General features: G+C 43.4%; 1 protein-coding gene across 1 annotated transcript in view; it reads left to right on the plus strand.

The window, feature by feature from the left end:
• Positions 1-23,821, plus strand: part of TRIM44 (tripartite motif containing 44) — a 114,190-nt gene extending 90,369 nt beyond the window's left edge. Inside the window, exon 5 of the mRNA XM_061201603.1 lies at positions 19,233-23,821. Coding sequence (XP_061057586.1) covers positions 19,233-19,260 — 28 coding nt within the window. The 3' untranslated portion in view covers positions 19,261-23,821. The remainder of the gene's footprint in view (positions 1-19,232) is intronic.
• Positions 23,822-24,544: the final 723 nt, after the last annotated feature.

Below are 24,544 nucleotides of genomic sequence, written 5' to 3' on the forward strand. Positions count from 1 at the left end.
GATGCAGTTTACCACCAGAGCAGCTTTGAGTGCAGGAACTTAAAACCCACGAAGAACCTCTGGGTCTTTGTGCCCCTGTTGGGGTCAGAGTGAGGAGCAAGGGCGAGGACACAGTGTCAGCCTGATTCTCCTTCAGTTCGCTGCTCCCTGCTCAATTAAGGTGGCTGGCAAGCCAGGGAACCAGCCTGAACTGCCCTCCCCAGGAGCTGCCCATCTTAAGAGAGTTCCTCTAGCAAATGTGCCTTCAGGGGACTATATAACTAGAAGCAAAGCCATTTGCATTAATTCATCCTACACATGTCTTTCGCCTCCTAAAGTGCTCAAGGTTCCTGCCATATGTGTATATAGCATAAGTTTCTAGTCTCTAAATACCTGTGCTTATAGTCTGCTCTAAGATGACTGAACAGAAAGGGAAAGGACCAGCCCCAGAGACAATATGGCTCTCTTTCTTCAACTCAAGTTGTCTGTGCTTCCACTGCCATTCTTTTGTTATAGTTGTTCTTAGGTATGAAACAAACTCAAGATTTTTAAAAAATTTTCAACAATAAACAGCATCTACTGAATGGGAACAAATTGATGCTAAACCTGTGTATTTTCCAAAACTGTTGATCTGAAATAAAACAGAAATTACAATGATAGCTGTCATTTATAAAGTATTTACCTTGTGCCAGATATAATATTAAGGATTTTAATAAGGTGTCTTATTTAGTATTACATAGGTTTTATTAGACCCATTTTACAGATGAGGATACTAAACTTAGAGAGGAAAATGACTTTCCCAAGGTTACCTTATCTGCTTATCTCAGAACCAGTCCTTCCCTTTTAGATGGTTATTGACACCTAGAGATTGAAGAAAGATTCCATCACAGAGACACAGTTAGCCCACTTAAGACAGATAGGTTTACTCTTCCTTTAATCAGTGGACAGGAAAGGCCACTGTGCGCTACAGACCACCCACGCTAGTGCCTAATTAACCCAGGCGTAACAACAGGTAGGTCAGAATGATGCAGACCTGGCGAGGGGTCACAGCCCAACATTTTTTTTGGTAGGAAGAATATTGGCTTTGCAATCAGACAAACCTGAACTCCAAACATGGTCGAGCCACTGACCTCTCTGAACCTCAGTTTCCACATCTGTAAAATGGGGAATCATAGTGTCTTCTTCACAAAGATGCAGTCCAAATTGGATGAGAGACTATATGTTATAACGTACCTATTATAATACATGCTCACTGAATAATTTTTAAAAAATACATAGTTACTTAAAATGTCATTTTGCTCTGTATTAGCAAAAGGTTTCCCAGGCACCCTGAAGTGTTTTGGCCCCAGCAGGAGAGTGGTTGAAAGATACAATGTTCTGTAGTTTTCCTAAGGAAGCCCCATTCTTTAGAACCAATTTTGCTTTTTATGGCCTGTTTTTCCCTCCAAGGCAGGAGGTGGGCTGATGCTTTCCCTTCTGCCCTCCCTATACTATACCTCCCCAAAGTATTCTCTCATCTCCCTCTTGTGATTTCCTTAAGTGCTTTTAATGATTGCTTGACACTAGAAAGATATTCCCAGCAGGCACACAGTTTGTAATCACTGCTTGTTGCTTGGTGTGAACTTGTGGCTGACCTCTGGGAAAGCAGTGGGGGCTAGAGGAGGGAGCCAGGCTCTGCTCCAGCAAAGCAAAGATGATGGGTCCCAGAGCAACTGGCAGGCAGCTGGGGGAGTGGCTCCAAAGATTCCTCGCACACCTTTTGCCACCTCTGTCCAGTCTGGAAGTATAATCAGTAGAGGATTATGGGACGGGTAAACTTCCACATTCTTAAACAACACCAACCCAAAACAAAATGAAAGCAAAGATAATGAACACAGGGCAGCTTGAAGTACATTTTTGCAGTGTCTGTGTTATCACTGTGCGAGGCGTGCAGTGCCCTTAGGAGTATCCTGCCTACACTGGAGCCCACCAGCCATTATCCCACGGCCTGACCTCCACCCCAGGGCGTCTAGACTGCCTCCCACTTTTTTTAACCTTCTAATTCCGACTGTCTTCACCAAGGGGAAGGTGATTGACGTACAGGAAATGGAGGAAAAATGCAAAGCCCTTATCTTCATTTCACAAGTCTTAAACACAAAACTGCTAATCTGAGTTGTGATAAGTCGCAGTACATGCCTTTGAGGGGCTGCTCGCTGTCCAGAGGAGAAAAAGGCAAGCCTCACACCAGGTTAATAGCACCACAAGAGATGCCTGGGGTGGCGGGGATCAATGCCAGGGAAACGGATTTCACATTAAGTGCTTCGCGCCCAGTCTTGTGTGACTTTCTTGAACCTTTCAGGCGCTTTGCCCCGAACCACACAGCCAGGACCGCCTTCCAGTGCCCATCATGTTCACAGCCTCCCTCCTGAATGCTTCAGTCCTGCCCACCTTGCATTCTACTTCCTAGCCTTCCTGGACCTTCTGAAGGTTGGACTTTGTAATGAACGATCCTGTTTACGGACGTGGCTCACTGCTCCAGCTGCCACTCTGCCCCTCTAGCCTTGCCTCCCTGGCAGTTTTCATGCATATTCTCTTAAGGTTGCTTCTATCTCACCTGGTCTCACCAGTCCTCAGGATCCTGCATTTCTACCACTCCCCCATGAATAGTATAATCGCTAAGTTCCCCTGGGCCCTACAGGCAGGACCCAGACTGAGAGTCTGAGGGGGAATGATAAGTAGTCTCTGTAGGCTGGAGGGTCATCACACCCTCATGAAAGACGTAGACTTGAAGGCTGGTATGATTTGAGTAGGGAAAGAGAAAGGATATCAATATTCCAGGCTGGAGCAAGAGAGGTCCTTGTTATGACTTGTTAGCAGCTGTTAAAACTGTCAGTGTGAAGGAGGAGTTTAGAAGTGGAGCTGCCACAGAGATTTAAGGATTATCTGTGGATTTCAATGCTATTACTGTTCTTTACCAGAGGAGAGGGGAGAGGGGAGTTGGAATGAAAGAGAAAAAATAAAGCCTCTGGTATGGAGTTATGTCAGATTCATGGAGTTATTCTACTTTCCTCCTCCAGATGATTTTTACATTCTTGTGCTAGGCCTCATCTGAGAGTCTCATTTTGACCCCTAGCAAGAGTGCCCTTTACAGCCACATTGTGACCATTCATGCCATTTAAAATGAGTAAGAGCTGAGTGGGTGATCATATTGTCTTTCTTATAGACCAGTGGTTCCGGCCTTGGTCCGCACATCTAACCCCATTTTCAGAGCCCATCCTCATCAGAGGGCAAGAAGAGGCATCTGAGTACCCACCAGAATCCTTCATCCCACCAGGCTCTGAGCAGAAATCAGACTTAGATCATAACAACAATAACAAAATGGTAATTAATGTGAGGTAAAGGGTGTGTTAACTAACCTTATTGTGGTAAACATTTCACAATATACACATGTATCAAATCATCACATTATATACCTTGAATTACACAATGTGATATGTCAGTGATATCTGAGTGAAGCTGGTGAAATAAAGAAGAAATCAGACTTCAGAGAGATTGGAAAAGCACTTTGAGAAGGAATAGAGCTTTCTCTTTCCAGCTGAACATAAAACAGGTAGTTCCATAGGCTTTTCTTAAACTCTTATATACAGAATTATCATCTTCTTTTTAACTTCTTTTTTTTTCCTTTTGTATAGATTTCAGCCAAGGGCCCTAAAAATAATTTTTAGGGAGGAGTGGCTTTATAGTCTCACAGCAAATGTTTTTTAATTTCAAAACAACCCCTAAAGGAATTCTCGCATCTTTTCCCCAAAGTGGTGAACTGAAATATTTATTTTGTTGTCATTCCCCGCCCCCTGCCCCTACGACCCTTCTGTGCTGGGCTGGGTGGGGACCCTGTGCCGTGTTTTAAGTAGTGAGCGGGGGAGTGGGTGGGAAAAGAAAAAGGTCTATGCACTTTTTGTTAACTTCTCATGCTGGTGTAGAAGAGCCATCTGATATGCTTACTGTCATGTATAAACTTTAATTCTGATTGGGACTTTGAATGTGGAGCCTGAGAGAGGATCTAATCCAGGCAAGAAGAAGGGAACCGAGCCACGTGTGGGGAAAGTTGGGTACGTGCAGGCACTGTCTTGCGCACCATTTCATGACAAGAGCGGTCCCTTGATGAGGATTTACCACGTGCCGTATGCTCTTACATTCATGAAGAACCTGTGAGCCATGGACCCTGTTTTACAGATGAGGAAACTGAGGCCGGTGGAGTAAGTTTTGTCCAGGGGGACGCAGGTAATAAGTGGAAGGACTGGATTCAAACCTTGGTTTCTCTGTGTTCTTTCTGCACCTCTCAGTCTGAAAGCCAGGGTTGAGAGTCTGGCAGCAGGGAGCCATCTAGATTGCTGGCAGACGCCCCTCAACTACGCAGGCCTAGAGGGTGACTGGGCCTTACTCGATACCAAGGGGAACATCCCCCTGGTGCCTGGTGGGGTGTTTGGATTGTCTGCTCTGGCTGAGCCCTGTAACTGGGCCAGTTGAGAACAGTCGCTTTCTGGGTATTATAAATAAATCTTAATGACATCTGATTTATGTTGAGACTGAGCCATAAACAGGTTCTTCTGCAGATGCATGAAACAGGTCTGAAGTGGTAGGATTATGTCATTGGAGTGTCACAGCAGAGCTGGCTTCAGGAAAACCTAGGAGGAAGGCAGAATGTGTCTTTAATAATCTTTATCTGCTTCCTTCATTAGACTGTACTTATACCCTAGTCCTGGTCCTTTAAAGAGTATTACTTCTTTTTCCCCAGCAAAACTTAACCATCCATCTTAACCCATCAGCTTTTGAGATGACAGCTGACTCACCCAGAAACTCATCTGTGCTCAAGTGGCTTATGGTGATCCCATGGCCTACTCTTGTCTTGTAATATCTACTGATTTTTAACTCTGGGAGCTCAGCCAAAAGTGCAGTACCTTAGACTAAAGGAACGACTTTGATACGGTCTTTAGACTCACTGACTTATGCAGAGATCTTTTGAATGTGACAAAGGCTGGACTGCTTTCTGCATGATGCCGTGTTGGGTATCTATGATTTCCTCCATTGCCTAGGGCAGCCCTTTGAGTCAGAGCAGTGGGCTTTGTTCAGTCTTGTGATTGGGCAATGGCATGCAAAAGGATGTAGACCTGTAGTGTTCAGTTCCTCTTTTCTCACTTCGCTTTGGCTCTCCCGCTTGGTGTATTCATGTGTTTTGGGTCATCTTCCTCTCTTCTGGCCAGACTAGTGCTCTCTCTCATCTGACAGCACTAACCCGGAGTCCAGGGAGAGCCTCTGGTAAGACTGGCTGAATGCACAGTGGATGTGATGTTCGTCTCTTTGGCTGTCTGCATTAAGCAGCCTTCCTCCCAGCAGGGGCAGATTCCAACAGTCCAGACCTGTTGGCTGTGTTATAAGCTTTTGGAATATTGGGGGTGGAGATGGCTTCCTTAATTTCTCCATTTCCTGGGGAGACTCATGACAAGAGCATTTACTGCAAGGGCAGGGATAGAACAGAGTAGTAAACAGGCAGGCAGCCGGGGCTCTATCTGAATGGTTCCCTTACACAAACATCTCCTCTGCAGTTACCCTCATCTCAGAGAAAATGTGCTGGCAGAGATGCCTGCGTTATTAACTTGGCACAGGAAACCTCCTTGTAGTTTCCTGTTTCCCTGTGACAGGGCCCTCTCATGTCCCCAGCATGGGCTTTAGACTCTTGGACAAGTGAGTATGGCTTTGGCAAAGAGGGCTCTGCTTGGGAGCAAGAGTCCGTTCACTCCAGACCCCCAGCATCATACGCTGGCACCTGCATTCCTCTTCTAGGCTGAGTCTCAGACTTGTGCTGATGATGTAGTCACATTTGAGCAGCCTGACACCTGCCTTCCCCTGACACAGGATTTATTTTGAGTTACCGCTGGGGGTTTGGTTCCCCCCTTGAAACATCTGTTTGTGCTGCCTTGGGTAGTGTCACACAGACCTCAGGCTGAACATTTTCAGCATAGCCCTTATTCACATTATGGAGTGTTAGCAATGTGGTAGATGCCATATGGAGCCCTGACACACTTCTCATCTCCTGTTCTTTCCCATCCACATCCCCCCAACCCCATCTTCTTAGGAGACACTTTAAGCATGACCCATGAAGATAAGCATTAGGAGCTGCTGATGAGATACTTCTTCTCTCAGTGTACCCTCTCACATTTTATCTCTAGCCTGAGTTTTCACAGCTCTCTGCACATGCCAAGCTGTTTCACATCTTCAAGAGTTTTTTCAAGCTGTTCCTTCCACCTGGCATGCCCTTCTTCTGGCCCTGTAGTCTTCCTGGAAAATACCGATCCATCTGTCAACATTAAGTGATAGTCTTTTCTGACTCCGTAGGTGGAATTTACCACTTCTTCCTTTGCTCATAGCACATAGGCTACATTCTTTGCCAGACTGTGAGCTCCTATCTGATTCCCCTCTGCATGCCCCTCACCGGCGTTTAGTAGGGGCTCAGCCACTGTGAGGTGAGAGGAGCAGCTGACCTCAGGATGAAGTAATATAACAACAATTGAATTTTGGTTGAGTGTTCATTACTTGTTAGTAAGTATGCTAAATATTTTGCATCCATTATCTCATTTAATACTTATCAACTCTGAGCGGTAGATCCTGATAGTTTCCCCTTCCTGAGTTGCCCCCCAACACACACGCGCCCACCATTTTCTATCTCAGCATCCTGCTTTGTTTTCTTCATAGTGCTTTCCACTATCTGAAATTATTAATTTGTTTACTCCCTTATTAGTTGCCTTCTTTACTAGAAATTAAACTTCATGAGAACCAGACTTTGTCAGTCTGGCTCGCTACTATAACGCCAGCACCTGTTGCAGTACCTAATATATTGTGAGTACTCGATAAACATTTGTTCACTGAGAGAGCGAATGAATGACTCCCTGTGTCACAGGTAAGAGGCTGAGACTTACGGAGGTTGAAATGCTTTGCTATAGTCAATGCAGCTCAGAGGGCTGGGGTGGGGATTCTGGTCCTTCCCCCAAGTGGGCGATCCTCGCATGCTGTGCTCCTCCGTTAGGCGCTCTCCTAGCAGGCAGGTCTTAGTGCTCCTAGGAGGAAGGTCTGCTTTCCTGCTGCACCCACTTTCTTCCCTGAAGGTCAGCCTTCCCCAGCTTTCACTTCACCAGCTAAATCCCTTCTAGGCCAAGGCAGGTAGTGAGAGATGCTGTGTGCCAGCCGCCGGATGTGTCCTAAATGCCAGGCATGTTGTTAAACACTCGGGGTAAAATGGTCAGTGAGAAACAGACTCGGCCTCCAAGGAGTTCAAGTGGCAAAGACTGACATTTACAATACCGCCACGCGAAGGCATGCTGAGTCCCTGAACGCCTGGAGGCCGCAAGGGCAAAGCAGGCATCTACCAGACCACCCTCATCACCGGTTCCCTGAAGGCAGACAAGGAGGCATTATCTCGACTTAACGCCAATTTTATTCTCTAGTTCGGTGCAGTGAAAATCAGCTGAGGCCTTGAAAGATATTTTCTATGCAACCTAATTAAATGAGTGAGACCTGGGTGCCTGTCACCTCAGGACAAATGAAATTGAAATTGAAACTGATGTCTGACCCAGAGAGACTCCGTCCAGGGGATGGTGACTTGGTGGCAGACCCTTTTGCATGACTCTGTTTGCTGGAGCTCACAAGAACCGAGGTGAGAATCGGAGGGAAATGGCTAACTTGCAGCCAGGTTGCTATAGGAAAGTCACAGACTGGCTGTGGTTGAAAAACTGAAAACATCTGGCTGTACCTTTCTTTAAAAGAGACTATTGGGATCCCCTATAGCAGGGAGGTAGTTTTCTAGTACATGGTTTAGAGTTTGAGTCTGCCGAGGCCTTGGAAAAATCTTTAGCAATCACCAGAGGTTACCGTCTGTGCTACTGGTAATGAGGCATTACCAGTGACCTGGCTGGATAAATGCAGCCAAGCTGGCTTCACAAGTCCCCTCATAGCTGCCTTCACTCAGCATTGAGTCCCCCATCCATGGTTAAAAACAAGGGCCAGGCCTTCTAGTTCCAGCTCTGCCAGCTGTGGAACTTGGGATGTTATTCATTTCTCTACTCCTCACTTCTTTCATCTGTAAAATAGAGTGGTAATGCTATTATACAGGGTTATTATTATGAAAACCGAATGTGAAAATGTTGGTGAAGTGATTAGTTCAGGGCCTAGTAAATAATAGTAGCATCCATTTAGCGAGTACTTATAGGTGTCATTATCTTCATTTTACAGACATGGAAACTTTAGTGTAAAGAGGCCTCTCGCTCAAGGTCATACTGCTGATGTGTACTGGAATGAGGTTTGAAGCCATGTCTCTGATTCTTAGTTGTGTGCTTTTCCACTATCTGATGCTACCACCACAATAACTAACACAGCTGTCCCACTCCTGGATCTGCACCTCAGCTGATGTTTCATCCAGAGGAAGGAAGGAGAGGAGCAGTGAATAAACATCCCTTTATTTCCATCTTGGCCTGGGTGACTCTCTCCCTCCATAGACCATTAGGGTGAAGGGGCGGATGGTTGAAGTCTTGGAATCCAAGACTGCCTTGAGTCAGCTGGATTGTACAGGGCTGGAAGTTGCCAAACGTGCAGCTGTTTTATGAGGAAGGTGAGAACATTTCCTCATGGAGGTGAATTGGTTCTTCAAGTTTCCTTGCTTGGGAAGGGCTGGACATGAACTTACTTATGCTTTGCCCTCAATGACACAGCATTCCTTGTCCATCAAACACACGCATCCTTTACCAGTAAGGCTTAGTCATTTGTAAGAGTAATCATCGTTTATGATACAGCATTTAATCCACGGCTGGTACCCCCAGTGGTTATATGTGCCTGGTGATTGCAGTGAGAGTTAGAAAATCAATGGAGCGTGGGCTTACCTATATAGTAAGCTGTCCATGAGATTCCTGGGCAGTATCTCTGAGACCAACAAGTTGCCCACAGTTTGCCTGGGAAGACTTGGAACGTTTCTGGAACAATAATTCTTTTGGGGGCTGTTTTGATCATTCACTCAAAAAAACTGTGTTGAGGTTTCACTGGTGGCAGGCACATTATCAGGTACTAGTGATATAGCAGGGAACAAAATAGTTAAGGACCCTTACATCTCAAAACAATTTAGATAGTGATCAGTGCTGTGAAGACAATACAATAGTCTAATGTAATAGCACAGGGGTAGGGCCGGTGGCTACTCTAGATTGCTTGGTCAGGGAAAGCCTCAGAGAAGGTGACATTGGAGCTGAGACCTAAGTGTTAAGGAGCCAGCATTCCAAGCTGTGAGGGGAGAGCTTTTGAAACTTAACATCAAATGCAAAAGCCTTAAGACAGGAACAAACTCTGCTTATTTGAGGGGCAGAGAGAGCCAGTGTGTCTGGCAAGTGGCGTGAAATAGGTTAGAGAGATAGGCGGGGGCCAAATCATGTAGGGATTTGTGGGCCACGGGCTTTATTCTAAGGCTATAGGAAGCCATCGAAGGATTTTTAAGTGGAGCAGTGACATAATCTGTTGCACATTTAAAAAATATTACTCTGAATGCAGTTTGAAAGCTAAATAGTAGTGAAGTAAGAATAGAAGTAGGAAAACCAGTCGGAAGTCAACTGCAGCAGTTCAGGCAAGAGATGGTGGTAGCAGTGGAGAAGAGGAATGGAGAGACACAGGATAGAAGTGTGGTGGGAGTGGACTGAACTTGCTGGTGGACTCAGTGGGAGAGGGAGATGGTGCTTCTGAGGTTTTGAGCACAGTGGTTGGCACATATAAAGCACTCAATAAATTAATGATAGCTTTTGACCATTGTTATGAGCGAACGGCCTATTATCAAACACCAAGAGAACAGGCTTGAGAAGCAATCTTGAACCCATTCAAGTGACAGAATGGTGCCTATAGTGCATGTGTGACAGCGGTGTCAGCTCTTCTCTTTTGTTAATAAACGAGGGTTGCAGGTATGATGGTGTATTCAGGAACCAGAAACTGATTTTCAGTTAATCTCACCGCCATCAACTCACTGTATAACTTTTAGCCTGTCTTAGCCTTAATTTCTTCATCTAACCATAAAATGTATTGAGCACTTTCTAGGTGCCCGGTACCATGCCAAGCTCTCTCTATATATGTCCAGCACTCTCTCTATATATCAGTCCTCATCTAATCCTCCAGTAACTCTTTCAGGTAGGTACTAAGTTGTCCTCCATTTCCAGGAAAGAGCACTGAACTCAAAATCCCACAGCTAGCAAATGACAAAGCTGTGACTCAAACCTAGGTGTTCCTATCTCTTAAATCCACATTCATAACCCTCTGTGACATGAGAAGTAGGTTTTGAGAGTTGGTGTGCTTCCAATTTCCGACTTTCTACAACTTCTGGACCTCAATTTAAGGTCAGAATGGGACTCAAAACTACTGAGAACTAATATGGGACACTTGAAAAAAAAGCCTACTGTTCATTCAGAGATTAGAGATTAATGTCTAGAGTGTATTAATTGATTGATCTTTTCTCCTCTTCCTTTGGTAACTTCTAAGATACAGCAGCTGAGGCAACAGGAAATTTGAAGTCCAGCATTTTATTAAATCTCATGTTTAAGATTTCTGTGGAAGGAAACTGCTTGAGAGAGATTTGGTTTCCATTATTCACTTGCCAAGAAAAGATGAGGAAACTGGGTCGGGTGGATTTCCTGAAGATGCAGAAAACAGGGAAGGTAAACCCTTGGGCTGTTTTCTGCATCTCACTCCCCTACCCCCTGGAATTGCCTGGGCCCTAATAGAGGCTTTGAGAAGGGTTCCTTTCAGCTCTCACAACAGGAGGTCGTCAGTTCTGTGAAATCCAGCAGCGGTGGGGAAGGGAAGGGAGGTTGGGGAAGGCCAACAGAAAGGCAGAGAAAAGGGAAAGCTTGCAGCCCCCATGGCATTTTCCTCTTGAAGTTCAACAGGAAACCAAATAATAACATAGAAGTTATTTCAGAGAGGAGAAACACACACACACACACATCCTCACAGACACTTTGAAACTGCCAGACATTGGCAAGGATGTGGGGAAAATGGGCATTCTCATATGAGTAATGATTGTAAATCAGTACAAGTTGATTTCTGGAGGGCAATTTAACAGGAATATATCCAATCCTTTTAAAAATATTCAATACATAGCCTTTGCTTGGAGAAATATCTGATTCTACGACTGCGGCAGAAAATATACAAGATGAGCCTGGAGCACTTTGTAGTGTCAGAAAGTAAAGGAGTGCTCCCCCCACACCTCAAAACAACCCTTACATTGGTGAGGGTATGTCAGGGGCCACAGGAGTGGACTAAAAGAGCTCCCAAAGGCCAAAGCTGAACAGTTAGAGCAACAAAATAAATCAAGTACTATTGGATTATAACCCAGAGTGTAAAAATAAGTATCCATGAGTCCATACTGATATAAACAAATGATCAGTAAATAAATAAATGAAGAAGAGACAAATCGCATGTTCAGAAGAATTTCACATAATTTTTGTAGATACTCTACCTTCAACCAGGGGGAGCATAACTCCTCACTCCTTAGGTGTGGCTGCTCATCGTGACTTCCTTCCAGAGAGTACAGTATGTGAAGGGGGAAAGAGGTAACTTTACAGTGGAAAACCCTTAGCAAATATTACCTCAGCCAGGTAATCAAGGTCAACGTCAACAGCGCTAAGTCATATCAATAGTATGTGCCCTTGGTACGATGTGATGAGAATGGTGCTTTACCTCTGTGATTTTTCCTTCTCAAGGCCCGTAACCATGGCCTAGTCATGAGAAAAACATCAGACAAATCCCAAATGAGGGACATTCTACAAAATACCTGACCAGTACTCCTCAAAACTGTCAAGGTCATCAAAAACAAGAAAGTCTAAGAAACGGTCAAAGCCAAGAGGAGACTAAGGAGACCTGATGACTAAATATAATGTGGTATCTCGGGTAAAATCTGGAACAGAAAAGGACATTAGGGAAAAACTAAGGGAATCTGAATAAAATCTAGACTTCAGTTAATACTAGCGTAATACTAGTGTACCAAATTTGTTGATTCATTCTAACAAATGCACTAATGTAAGATGTTAATAATAGAGGAAACTAGATATTGGAACCCTCTGTACTATCTTTGTAATTTTTACTTTGACCCAGGAGTTTCCCTTCTGGGAATTTTGTTCTTTGGAAATAATTAAGGGTGAACCTAAAGATTCACCAGCGTGAATATGTGTCACAGAGGTGTAGGTTATAGTGAAAAGGTAGAAATAATTTGTGTCCAATAATTAGGTATGATAAATCCATACAACTTAATCATGAACCATAATCTTACAGAAATACATTTCTTGATAAGGAAAGGTATTCATGATTGATAGTTGAATGAAAAAAATAGATTATGAAAGAGCCTGTGAAGTATATATTTTTACATATGCATAGGAGGGGTATAGATGAATATATTTCAATGGCTAATGTTGATTATCACCAGTGGATAACACTATGGGTTTTTTTTTCTTTTTATAGAAGCAATACGTGTTTGCTACAGAAAATACAGATCAGCAGAAAACAAAAAGTTACTTTTTGAATTAAAAGAAAAAAGGCTGGAACTGATTCCATTATCAATCCAGCAGCAGCAGTAACAGAAGACTCAATCCTAAGGAAGGGAGTTCTGAGAGCAGATGGGACACAGGCGGGCTAAGAAGCCTGCCTGTTACTTCTGTTCAAGTGTCTCCCTGTCAAAGGGCCCTGCCTGAACAGGCCTGCTGGCGCCTTTCCATCCTCCATAGAAACGGGCCACCACCCCAAGTGGAGTGCAAGAAGGGCAGCCACCTATCAAAACGGTAAACAGGTTGCAGGGCACATGGAGATCAAACTTAGCACTGTGGTCAATGTGTGGACCTGCGGCCGCCCTGGAGCCCCAGATCTCTCTCACAGGTGCCTGTGTCGGTCTGTAGGGGCAGAGGCAGCTGCGAGGGCTGAGAGACAAACCCAGCGTCTACTTCCTTCTCCTTCTGTAGTCATCCTACCCTTTTCTGGCATTTTTTCATCTTAAAAAAGAACTTGCAAGTACTTTCCAACTCATTACAACAACCCTTGGAAATAGATATTATCATCCCATTTTTCAGGTAAAAAATTGAACCTCAGAGGTCTTAATCTTCAGTGGCTGTCACTTATTGTCTGGGTAACCAGGGGTCAGAAGATCAGGTTTATGTCTCTCTTCGTACACGAGTGCATTTTCATATCTGAGGGTTCTGGAGTCTGCATAAGCTGGATCTACCATTTACAAGCTGTGTACCTCAAACAAGTCACGCAGCTTCTCTTGGCCTCACTATTCTCATCTGTAGGATGGAGATGATAATACTTATTCTAAAGCTACTGTTAGGGTTTAGTGAGATTGTTTATATAAATTGCTTAGTACAGTGCCTGGAACATTAAGTCGGCCGTCTGTGAACAGTGGTCATTATTGAAGGAGAGAAGACTCATGAGATCAAGTATAACGTGATCTAGAGAGAGAAGAGCCCTTCTCCCTGTTTCCTGTGATTTGCGAAGGAAGACACAACAAGGCTTGGTACCACTTTAGACTTTAAGAACCACTATGGATTGGGAAATCATTTGCCCATAGAGCTCACTGTACTAGGGTGTGTACTAGGTATTGATCAAACAGTACAATTCATCAACCTGGCATTTAGGCCCAGCCAGAAAAAGAGGTGAAAGAACTTGGAATGTTGAGGTCAGCCTTCAGATTGAGTTGGAGAGGAATGGGGAAAGAGGGCAGTGCATAGGAAGCAAGAGAAAAAAACAGTATAAATGAGCTCTAATTAATTAGCTCAGCAAATCTGTAAGTCAGAAAGGAACTTCGCTTTTGTCTGGTTTGAATTTTTGTAAATTTCACTCACAACACGCGGTGTCCTAATTTCCCAGCTGGGCAAACTGGGTCCCAGAGTCACACAGCAAAGCCAGGACTAGAACTGTGAGGTCCTCTGATGTTTTTCTCAGTTACCCCCGGATAAACAGGGAGGACATTTAATTTATTTTGTATTTGTATCTCTTTTAAATGTATACTTACATCTCTTAAAACTAATTTATATTAGTTCCACAGGCAGCAGCTAAACATGTAAGTGCTGATTCCTTATAGCTCAGTAACCCCTCACTTTCAGCCCAGGCTACTGGGACAGGTGACATGGGAGACAAAAGTAACAGCTCTGCTCTGTCTGGTGGAGGAGTATTTCCGGGTCTGGGTGTTGGGCCCGTCCCCCAGCTAGGCCGATCATTCTCACTGGAAATGAGCAGCTGCAGCCTCAGATGGTGAATGGACACTTCCCATTAATTCCTCATACAGCACCTATGTGGCTTCCTTTCTGGAGAATACTACATCTATCTTTTTGCATCTCAACTGAATCCAGCCTTCCTTCCTTGTTGATACCTCTTAATTTCTCCATCCTCTTAAGTGAATAATCCTTTTACATCAATAATGAATAAATAGCCAAGGACTCAGCGATATAAGTGATGCCAAATCAAATTAAGTTGTATTGTATTCTCAGGAAAAGAAACTAACTTGCGAGGAGATCAGAGTGCCTACCCACCTCATTTATTAACTTCCTCTTACAAGCATCCATCTCTGGGGACAGAAGCTGAAAAACTGAGCTGCCTATCTATATGGACTATCTTAAAGCTTGTCAGGCAGTGAAACACTCCTTGATCTTAATCACTTTGTGAGCAGGTGCTTAGGGGCTGAATAGGACTGGGGCTTGGGGCGTGCCTCTAACAGTGCCTTCAATTTCACAGGCACAACAAGACAGAAAGGATTGCTCATGAGGCAGCGCGCCCAACTGGCAGAGGGGACACAGCATTCTGCTGGCTGGGCTCCTTCGTCCCATTCTGTCACCTGGACCCCTACCCCTAGGGGGTGTTAAATGTCACGTCACTCTCCTGGTCATGATTTAGGAACTCTCAGTTCCTTTAGCTACACTTTTTGTTCTTATACCCCCAAAAATAATTTAGAAAACATTATGTGCCTTCTTGCCCATTTTAAGTTAACTCCTGAAATTATATGTCAAGTTTAGATAGTTGAGAAGGATGTTAATTCTGACATACTGCATAGTACGAGCTTTATATACATTTTCGTCAAAACTTTGGCACTACAGATTTAGCATATTAAATTTACAGGCAAGATTCACTGTGTAATCTCATTGGCAAAGATGGTTTTCATGGTCAAACCATCCAGCCAAATCAGTCTTGCTTTCTGTCAGATCCAAGTCTGATTTCATTTTGTCAATTAAAATAAACATATTAGTACACATTTCATGACAACCATCTCATTTCTGAATATGAATTCTTAGATCTGTGGATAGACAGATAAGGGCACACAGCTTTGCCAAGAGTTTATTACCTGGATGAAATAAGGGATTATATCCTTCACTATTTCTTACCCTGTTCTCATAGGACTCCTCTTAGAAGCAAGGCATTCTAAAATTGTCCCATGGTGAGATTTGGGACGATGAGGGGTATGCATTTCTTTTCTGAGGTAGGAGTAAGGTGAGTGTAAAAGGTGAGAGTGGCTGAAGAGAGAACCTGTAGATCACACGCATGTTCCGGGAGAGGTCAGTTTTAACAAAGAGTATGTATGGAAGGTAAGGATCTGGACATTAATTTCATTTGAATTACCAATGACCAAATACCTCCTGGAAAATCATTAGGTACCACAAAGGTATGTGTACCCCAGTTTTAAAACCGCTGCTTTTAGACACACCAGCACTCTCAAACTGGGTCAGTCTGTGACAGGCCAGTTAACTGGGCTTCGCTCAGTATCTGTCCTCACCGGTGTTTGGCAGGGACTGACTTTTCTAGAGACCTGTCAAGTAGAAGGGTCAGAACCATGGAACTCAGCCTTTCTTTCTGTTCAGTATCTGTAGGTCTGGAGTTGTCATTTAAAAATCTCTCCAAGCAAGCAAAGAAGGGCATTCCAGAAATTTAAGGACATTTGGGGATAGGAGCGCACTTGCTCTGGAATGTAACATTTCAGATGCCAGAAGAACAGTGGTGAAGGAAAGGCAGGTGTTGATTCTGGATAAGAAGAAAAGCAGGTTGAAGAAGGGAGCCAACATTTTAAAGTATTTCTATTGCATAAAATACATAAAACTCTCACAATAACCCTGTAAGATATACAGTAAGTATTACCACAAGGAAACTGAGACTCAGAGAGGTTGAGCACCTCATCCAAAGTCCCACAGCTCGTTAGTGCCCGAGCGGGGATTTGAACCTAGTTTAGTTTGGTGACTTCAAAGCCGTTATATAATGCTGCTTCTCTCATGGTAAATACCTACTACAGAATGGGCTACCTATCTAACACCCTTAGTTAGTTTATTCTCAAGACAACAACAGAACAGACACTCAAAATTTCAACATCCTCTGAGTATCACTCCCATTATAAATCTAAGTGTGAGTGGCAGATGTTTCAGAGGAGGAGGATAAGTGGCTGAGGTGGAAGGCTGTGTTACTTCCCTTGGAGCAAGTAGACTCCTATAGACTATTTAAGATAAAATCCTGTGAACACAGATCAGCTTATATACAGAGTGAAGAAGGGACATTCAGATGATATCTCACACTAATGATACTGTGTGACCCTCCAGGAGAGACCACACACAAGGTGAACAAAGCTGTATGCTATAGATTCAGTTATGATTGTTTCTCCTTTATTGTTGCAAAAAATTAATTTCATTAATTATGAAAATGAGTATGATTTATTTGAAGATGCTATTCTGGACAAAAATATGTCTCTCTCCCTCCCCTCCCCTTTCTATCTCTCTTTCCCTCTCCCCCTCCCTCCCTCCCCCTCCCCCCTCCCTCTTTCAGCTACTAGGCTCTGAAGTCCATGAGGGCAGCTACTGTGATTTCATCTTGTTCATTGTTGTGCCTAGTGTTATGCCTAACACAGAGTAGATAGTCAAATTAACCAGCGATATGCCAGAATTCCAAGGTCTTAGGCTTTTAGACTGTGAGATGAGCTATGTCATTCAGGCCCAAGAACAGATCTCTTTTAGGATGATGAGAAAAGATTTTATCAGTCAGGGCTGATCTTTTCCCCAAAGTCAACTCTGCACATCTTATAATAAGGGACCTGGCAACTCGAAAAGAACTTAGTTTATTTATAATTTCATTATACTCAATTTTGGGGGGTTGTTGACCTCTTTGTGAATATGATGAAAATTATGGCCTCTCTCACAGACAAAATTTTTATACAGCTTCAGTAGGGTTCATGAACCCTTTAAACTATGCATCTCAAGTTAAGAATGCTAAATAATGAACCGCAGTTTAAGGAAGGGGCACATGCTTGTGCTAGACCTCTCATATTTGAAGGAAAATTGACAAAAGAACATTGAGCTTGCTTTGGATATAATACCAAAGGGGAGACTATGGCACCGGTTCCAGCTGGGTCTTGATTCTGGTGAGACGCTTTCATGAAAGAACCTTTTTGTTCCCTTTGGGACAGATGCCACCAAACACTGCTCCTTAATGACGGTCCACTGTCCAGCCCTTCCTAGCATGCACCCTTCATCCCATGATTGGACAACAGGCAGAAAAAGGGAATGGAAATAGGGCAGAGTTTGGATAGTGAAGGTTGCTGAGTTGGTTCTTTTGGCTCCTTAGAGTACACGTACCTTAATTTCACGTTCCATGTCTCGAAATGTTTTCGCCCTTAGCAGAAGTACTACAGGTCTGTTGTCTAGGATATTTTCCCTTAAAGGCTTTCCCAGATGGATGCAAAAAAGCACAGATTTTTATATAGACGTAGATAATCCCTTGTGAGATAAAAAAAATTTCTAGGTAATAGCAGGGCGCTGATGCACCCCAGGCCTGTCCTCTTCCCTAACTCCTGCCTCTACCAGAGGAAGGGGGATTTACCTCCCTTACAAGCTCCCTAGCTTGCCTGCTTCGGACTTTATCCAGCCGAAACTAATCCTTAAGTTTTAAGGACGCAGGCCTTACTATGTGACCGAGGATTTTACATCTCTCAGAGCTCCACTTTCTTCATTTGCCAAATGGGGATAGTAATAATAATAATAATAATAGTCCCTACGTCCTAGGATTATTGTGAGGAGTAATAGAAAGAATGGGTGAGGAGCGCTTAGCTCAGTGCCCCTGGCACACTTGATCAAGCTGGCTCTTGTTATTATTCTAAGGACAGTGGCCTCTAGAAGTGGTGGAGGAGGAGAAACTAGGCACATTTGCTGCTTTTGTCCTTCTAAGTGTCCTAGAAGTGTACGTCTTTTTCTGGCCCTGACTCTTTCTTGCCCTGGTACTTGTATCAACAATGTTCTCTCCCAGGACCAAGCCAGGGAGGCTGTAACCCTGAGCAGCTGAGGTTCTAGCCATGCTTCTGAGACTCACAACTCATTTTTTGGCCACTGAAATACTCCTGACATCTAGGATGCCCTGGTCAAGGCAGTCATGACTGACCATTCTTTCAGCCGCTTCCTTCCCTCCCTTCCTGTTTTTGTTTTTATTTCTCACTCTCTTTTTAAAACAACTATTTATTGAACACTTCGATATGCCTAGCACAGTCCTAGCACTAGATAAACAGTAGTCGATGAAATAGACAATATTGCTATTCTTTTATGCTCTGGTGGGGGTAGAGGGGAGAGTAAATAGCAAGCAAATGATTTATAGGACATGATAAGGGCTATGAAAGAAATAAGATGGAGATGGAGAGTAACCAGGGAGCCCGACTTAGATAGAATACCTTCTCTGAGGAGGTGACATCTGAACCCAGTGACTGTCCCTGTGGCATGAATTAAAACCTTGGCTTTATTCCAAGTGAGAAGTGCCATTTGGTGTGCAGAATGATAGCTTCTCTTTGCCTTTCTCTTCTAACAATAGGTAGCTTTAAGGCTTAGGGGACGTCAAACTCCTGATTTTTACCAGCAATTTATTTTGTCAAGTTAAAAAAATATTATGACCCTCACCTGCTCCTTTAAATAGCTATTCACTTACTATGTACCAGGCACAGGCATTTTATATGTATTATTTATTCCTCCAGTAACCTAAGAAAGTAGGTTTTATTATCATCATTATCTCTGCAGTCAAATAAAGAAATCAGAACGTAGAGAGGCTAAGTAACTTGCCCCTGGCCACAGTGCCCAGCAGTGGTAGGGTTAGGGCTGGAATCCAGGGGAGTCTGACAGCAGAGCCTGTGCCTTCTGTCAGTAGACTAGGCTGCCCCCCTTCTTGTGAAGTCTTAACTCACTTGGTTCTCCTTTCCTTTGTAGTGGTGCCAGTGAAGAAGAAGACACATGAAGGCCTGCCATCCCCAGCGGAAAATCATCCCTTCCCCTTGTGTGTATGTGACGGCGTGTATGTAACGGCTTCTGATTCCTGTGAAAGCTGCCCAGCAACAAACGTGCTTCCACCAGATGCCTCCCCAGATCCACAGCAGGCACATAGCTCTCCAAGGAATGACCAGTTTTACTCTTACTGACTGTGCTTCTCATTCTCTTGTCGTGATAGGTCAAGGAAAATGCCCCTTTGATCAACCAGGAGCAATTAAAGGGTCCTTCAGGTAATGCCTCAATGGCTGCTTTGAACTTACTCAGGAAAGCCGGCCCCTGTCATATTGTATACCTAAACAGTATCACTTCATTAAGAAGGATCTGGAATAATCTTGAAGGGCAGTCAGAATTTGTTTCCCTACCTGCTAATAACACCACATTTTATTCATATTGAAGCATGGAATAAATGAGGGAAAAGTAGGGCCGAATCAACCCACATAGTTAGTCTCTAAAAGTCCATTTAATACGTCTGTGAAAATGTGGTTTCATGAAATAAGATGGATGGCTTGAAAACAGATAAAGAGTTAAAAGTTAGAAATATATAGAGATATTTTTAGTACATAAGGTTATCCAGGATTTCAGATTCATAATTCAGTGCTGTGGAAATGAAAAAAAAAAGAAAAGAAAAGATTGAAGAGATAGGAAATGACTTTTTTTTTTTTTTTCAAAAAAAGGGACCAAAGAGATCTGATTAAAAGTTGAAATCGAAATCAGTATTTCTGAACTCAAATTGCCTAAGTTTCCAAAATAGTCACTAAAGGATCTGATGGAACCTGAATTATTTGAGTGGATTCTGAGGTTTTATGGGTCTTGTCACAGCATGAAAGTCTGGAATGTGTATTACAAATGGGAATTTTCAGTGTAGGTTTTGCTCCCCCTCCCCCAGCTTAGCCTAATTTGGCTTAAATGCAGTGTGGGGAGAATTCTTGGCCCTCTGTGGTGTGTTGAATCGAGCTCCATCTCCTGGTAGATATACCTTCCTTTTACTCCAGCGGGGACCCCTCTTCCCCTGGCTCTCCCCACCTCCAGGTCATCTCCCACACGCTGGCTCTCTCCTCTTAAGTAACGTGAGCAGAGACTCACCGTGGTTGGACTCTGGTCTTTCCCCACTCCCAAAGCACATTTCCTTACAACCAAGTTTTTTACTCCTAAATAAGCAATGATGTACTAGGGAATACAAAACTGCAAACTAAAAAACATGCATCTTCTGAAACAGCAGTTTTACTTAACAAATGGTTTGGAGTCAGGGAATGACATTATTTTTAGATAAAACAAACACAGTTATATTATGAAATAGAATGTTTGTATACATAAACAGTAAAGATAAAATAGGAGACTTCACAGAGAATTTTTATTTGCGAGTGGGGTGTGTGTTCCCTCTCCTCTGCCTTTAGCGGTATTTTGGTGTTCGCTTCTGAGAAGTACAATTGGAACTACATCCAAGCAGCCTTAGGGTTTCTGTTGACTCAGGACCTAGACTTCTAGTGCCTCTGAGGCAGAACCAAAGGAGCCTGCACTGAGGGAAATTCCTCTTTTCCTGCCTGCCTGCCTGTGTACCTATCACAAAGCTTTAGGGCCAACTGATATGTGTGTGCAGGATGGTTTTGAGGGAGAAACAATGCTTACTTACTATAGGAATCCTGTCTATATCACTGTTCAGTCCTGTGCATGCTATGAAATGATTGTTTCTTTGAGGCCAGGAAGCTACCAGGTGTATATGCTTCTGGGTTAGGATTACCCTTGCTCACTAAATATGTTGTTGGGACATTGGGGCTGAGAGTAGTTTGGGCTGTTTAAAAAGAAAAAAAAAAAAAAAAAGTATTTTTCTCTCAAACTGGTGGCCAACAAATGACTAAGACATTTTCAGTGCTTTACCTTTCTGCCCACAAAGACTGGAGATTTTGGCATACCACTAATTACAACCCCCAACCACATCCAAAGAAACTACTCCTAAAGGAGGACCAGTGGCCATTCTTAAAAGAGTTTAAAAATCAGAATATTAAGAAGATTTTAGGATTTGGAAGCTTGTGTTGTCTTTCCCCAATAATTATTGTTTAATCTCCAAGTAGTAGCCTTATTTTAGCAATGGACAGATCATTGGCTCCTCCATACCTGATCATATGTTATTACTTTAAATCAGTATTTGGGAAACCCAGGCATTTATGCAATGGATATGAATGGAAATACAAACATACATGCCAGCCTGTCTCAATAAATTATCATACTCTGTAATCCTCAAGGAAAGCACTTTTGCTTTTACTTAGAAAGGATTTCAGATTTGCTTTATGGGCTCCTGCTGTTTTCAGCACCTGATAAAACTTTAACCAGGGAAGCATTAAACACAGCTCAGCAGCTTCTGCCCAGGCTCCTGAGTTCCTGCCGGCAGCATTTATCAGTGTAAGAACTGAGATGCTTCCTGCAGTGGCACCAGCTTCCCCAAACTGGAGCATGCTTCTCGGCCTTAAGCCCCAGCATGATGAGACATCCCTCCTACCAGGTCAGTAAGAGTTGCTCACAACTGTGTCCTAACTGGCTGCAGGGTTTGCAGAAATCCCTAGGGAGAAGTCATCAAGGGAGGCAGGTAATGAATGTCTTCAGAATGAATTGGGTCCTCACAGCAATCCCTGGCTCCCTTCCAGAGGTTGGGTATCTGGAGGCTAAGAGGGGGTTTGTCCTTTGATTTGATTGTCATTAAATCCAGGGCAATTCCAAGAATTGCTTGGAGTCTCTGCTCTGACAGCCTAGAAAGGGAAATGACTTAAAATATTGAGGACCAACTATGAGGACCCATTTCTCAGATGATAATACAGATTTGGAGGGCAAGAGTCACTTGCCTTGAGTTACACAGCTAGGAAGTATTGGAGCCAGGTTTTGTACCCGGCTCTTCCTAACTCTGTGTATGCCTGAAACAGAGAGAGAGAAAAAGGCTGCAGGTTCCCCCCCTGCAGTCTGACCATCCCACTCTATGGATTCTTTTTCAAAATTACATTTTATGGCTATAGTTTAGGCTCAGAAATGGCAGCAAGGTAGCCTTATTCTTCTACTTTAGCAGATACATTAAGTACACATTGCTAACTTGAGCCTGCCCCCAGGAGTTGGAGGATACCTTTCCTTTTTGGTGCCATCCCCCATAAATACAGTGTTTTTAGGCCTTCAGGAGTATGGAACTTCTCAGAAGTAGTAAAAGTGAGGAGTGTTCTGCTCTCTAACTTTATTTGAAAATGTCAGCTGCTGCACTGCTGCAGAAAAGGAAATCTTCGTATTTTAGTAACCCTAGCCAGTCTGTGAGGATGTGGTAATTCAAAGTCCTGTGAACATAGACTTTCCTGCTAACACCTGACGTGTATATGTACACACACACACACACACACACACACACACACACACACGCAGTTTAACAGCTAAGAGAAATTCAGAGCAGCTGCCTCATTATCTCGCATACCACTGCAGAGGTTTCCGCCAGCCCTGATTACAAGTGTCACCAGATAATGGGGCTTAGTTGCTTGCTTACAAGATGCTAACAAGAAGAGCAACTCCTTGGCAAAGGTTGTCAGCTCCTAAAGCGTTGAGCCAAGGTGACAGCCCTGAGGGAAATTGCGCTCCAGCCCTACTCCAAGGTGTCTAATGATATGGGAAATTTGGACACCCAGACTTTTTGGTGACCTGAGAGTCTGACCACTCTAGTCAGGCCTGAGGGCACGGCTGCAGTATTCACGACTGATAGGAGTGGCAGGGCTTAGGAAGTCCTCTCCTCCACCTAGAAAATATTCTCTTGCCAATACCTGAAATGCCACACTCAGTAGCTGTTAACACATGCTTTTCGATAAGAAAATTAGTTGCATGTTTACGGTGTGCCTAGCACAACTGGAATTTTCTGTTTCAAAAACAAATCTTTCTCGTTATGAAAGGACTCAGCCCAGCCCTGAGAGAAAAGAAGGCCTGCAGGGGAGACTTCAGATCTCATTAATATTGCCTTACCCAACAGTGTTTCTGAAGCCCCACCGCAGCCCGTTCCAAGAGCTGTAAGGCCCATGGGGACTGCCTAGTAAAACAGTAGCATTTGGAACCAAGAACACACGAGAAACAGCAGAACAAGTGCCAGGGCAGGAAAATAAAAATAAATTAAGACACTAGTGGGTATACTGGTACAAAAAATGCCGCAGAGCCCATGCTGGGCTTGATACGACCTCGAGGGGACAGTAGATTTATACTTAATGGGACTTAAACCTGACCAGTCTTTCTACAGTGACAGGCCACACTGCGTGGATGGGGAGAACCAACGAACCCATTGTCCTCTGCCTGTTTTCCTGTGCAGTCACATTCCCTCCTCAGTCATCTTCCCCTTTCACGCTTTACCTTAAACAAGGGAACACTCAGTCTTTCATGGGAATTACACGTTTGAGTTAATGTTTCAGTATATCATTTTCATACTGTAAATTATTTTGTAAGAGAGATTTACTGCTATCCAAGGATGTTTGGACTCAGTGCCCCTGTGCATTTGGAAATCAATAAACTATTACTGGAAATACCATTTGTCTCTCAGAGTTGTGCACAGAGGACCCTGCTAGGTGTAAGTATTCACGGTGATCTGCATTGTTAACTGTGATAATGCTGGACATGATAGTGTTTTGGTTATGAGAGGTGGGACACTCATTTGCCCCGACTTCTCTAGCGTAGCTTAGGAGATCTCTGGGAGTGGCAAAAGGACAGACTTAAAGTCATTGTTATTTAAAGAGGTGTTTTCTCCTCAAAGTGAAATGATCCATGCCTAGGTTAAATTTTCTGAGCGAAGTAGATTATAAAGTAAAGAATGCTTGGTCCTGAATGATGTTTTCAAATACTGTTAAAAGCTTTACAATTTGGATTAGCCAGGGGGGTGGTCAAACTTTAATTTTTACCATATTTGCTAGGAAAAAAAACCTTCATAGAGCAAATTACAGTTAGGCCAGCAAAATCATCTTTGGGGAACCTTAGAAGTACACATTTGATATAACTGATGAAGAGATAGAATTAAGTTCTAAATGAAGCAATTCTAGTCCAGTTTGTAATATCAGGAGCAGAGGATGCATTGAAATCAAGAGGCAAAATGTGAAAACTCAAGATAGTAGATACTGTATGAATTAGAAAGTACAATTCCTACCTAAAGGCATTACAATTCAATTTTTAAAATCCATCCTTAAAACCCACCAGCAAGTGTCTGGAGGAGCTGCAGTTCATGAACCCTGCTGTAAAAAATTTTTTTAACAAATTTG

Source organism: Eubalaena glacialis, chromosome 10 (assembly GCF_028564815.1).
Source record: "Eubalaena glacialis isolate mEubGla1 chromosome 10, mEubGla1.1.hap2.+ XY, whole genome shotgun sequence".
Taxonomy (NCBI): Eukaryota; Metazoa; Chordata; class Mammalia; order Artiodactyla; family Balaenidae; genus Eubalaena; species Eubalaena glacialis.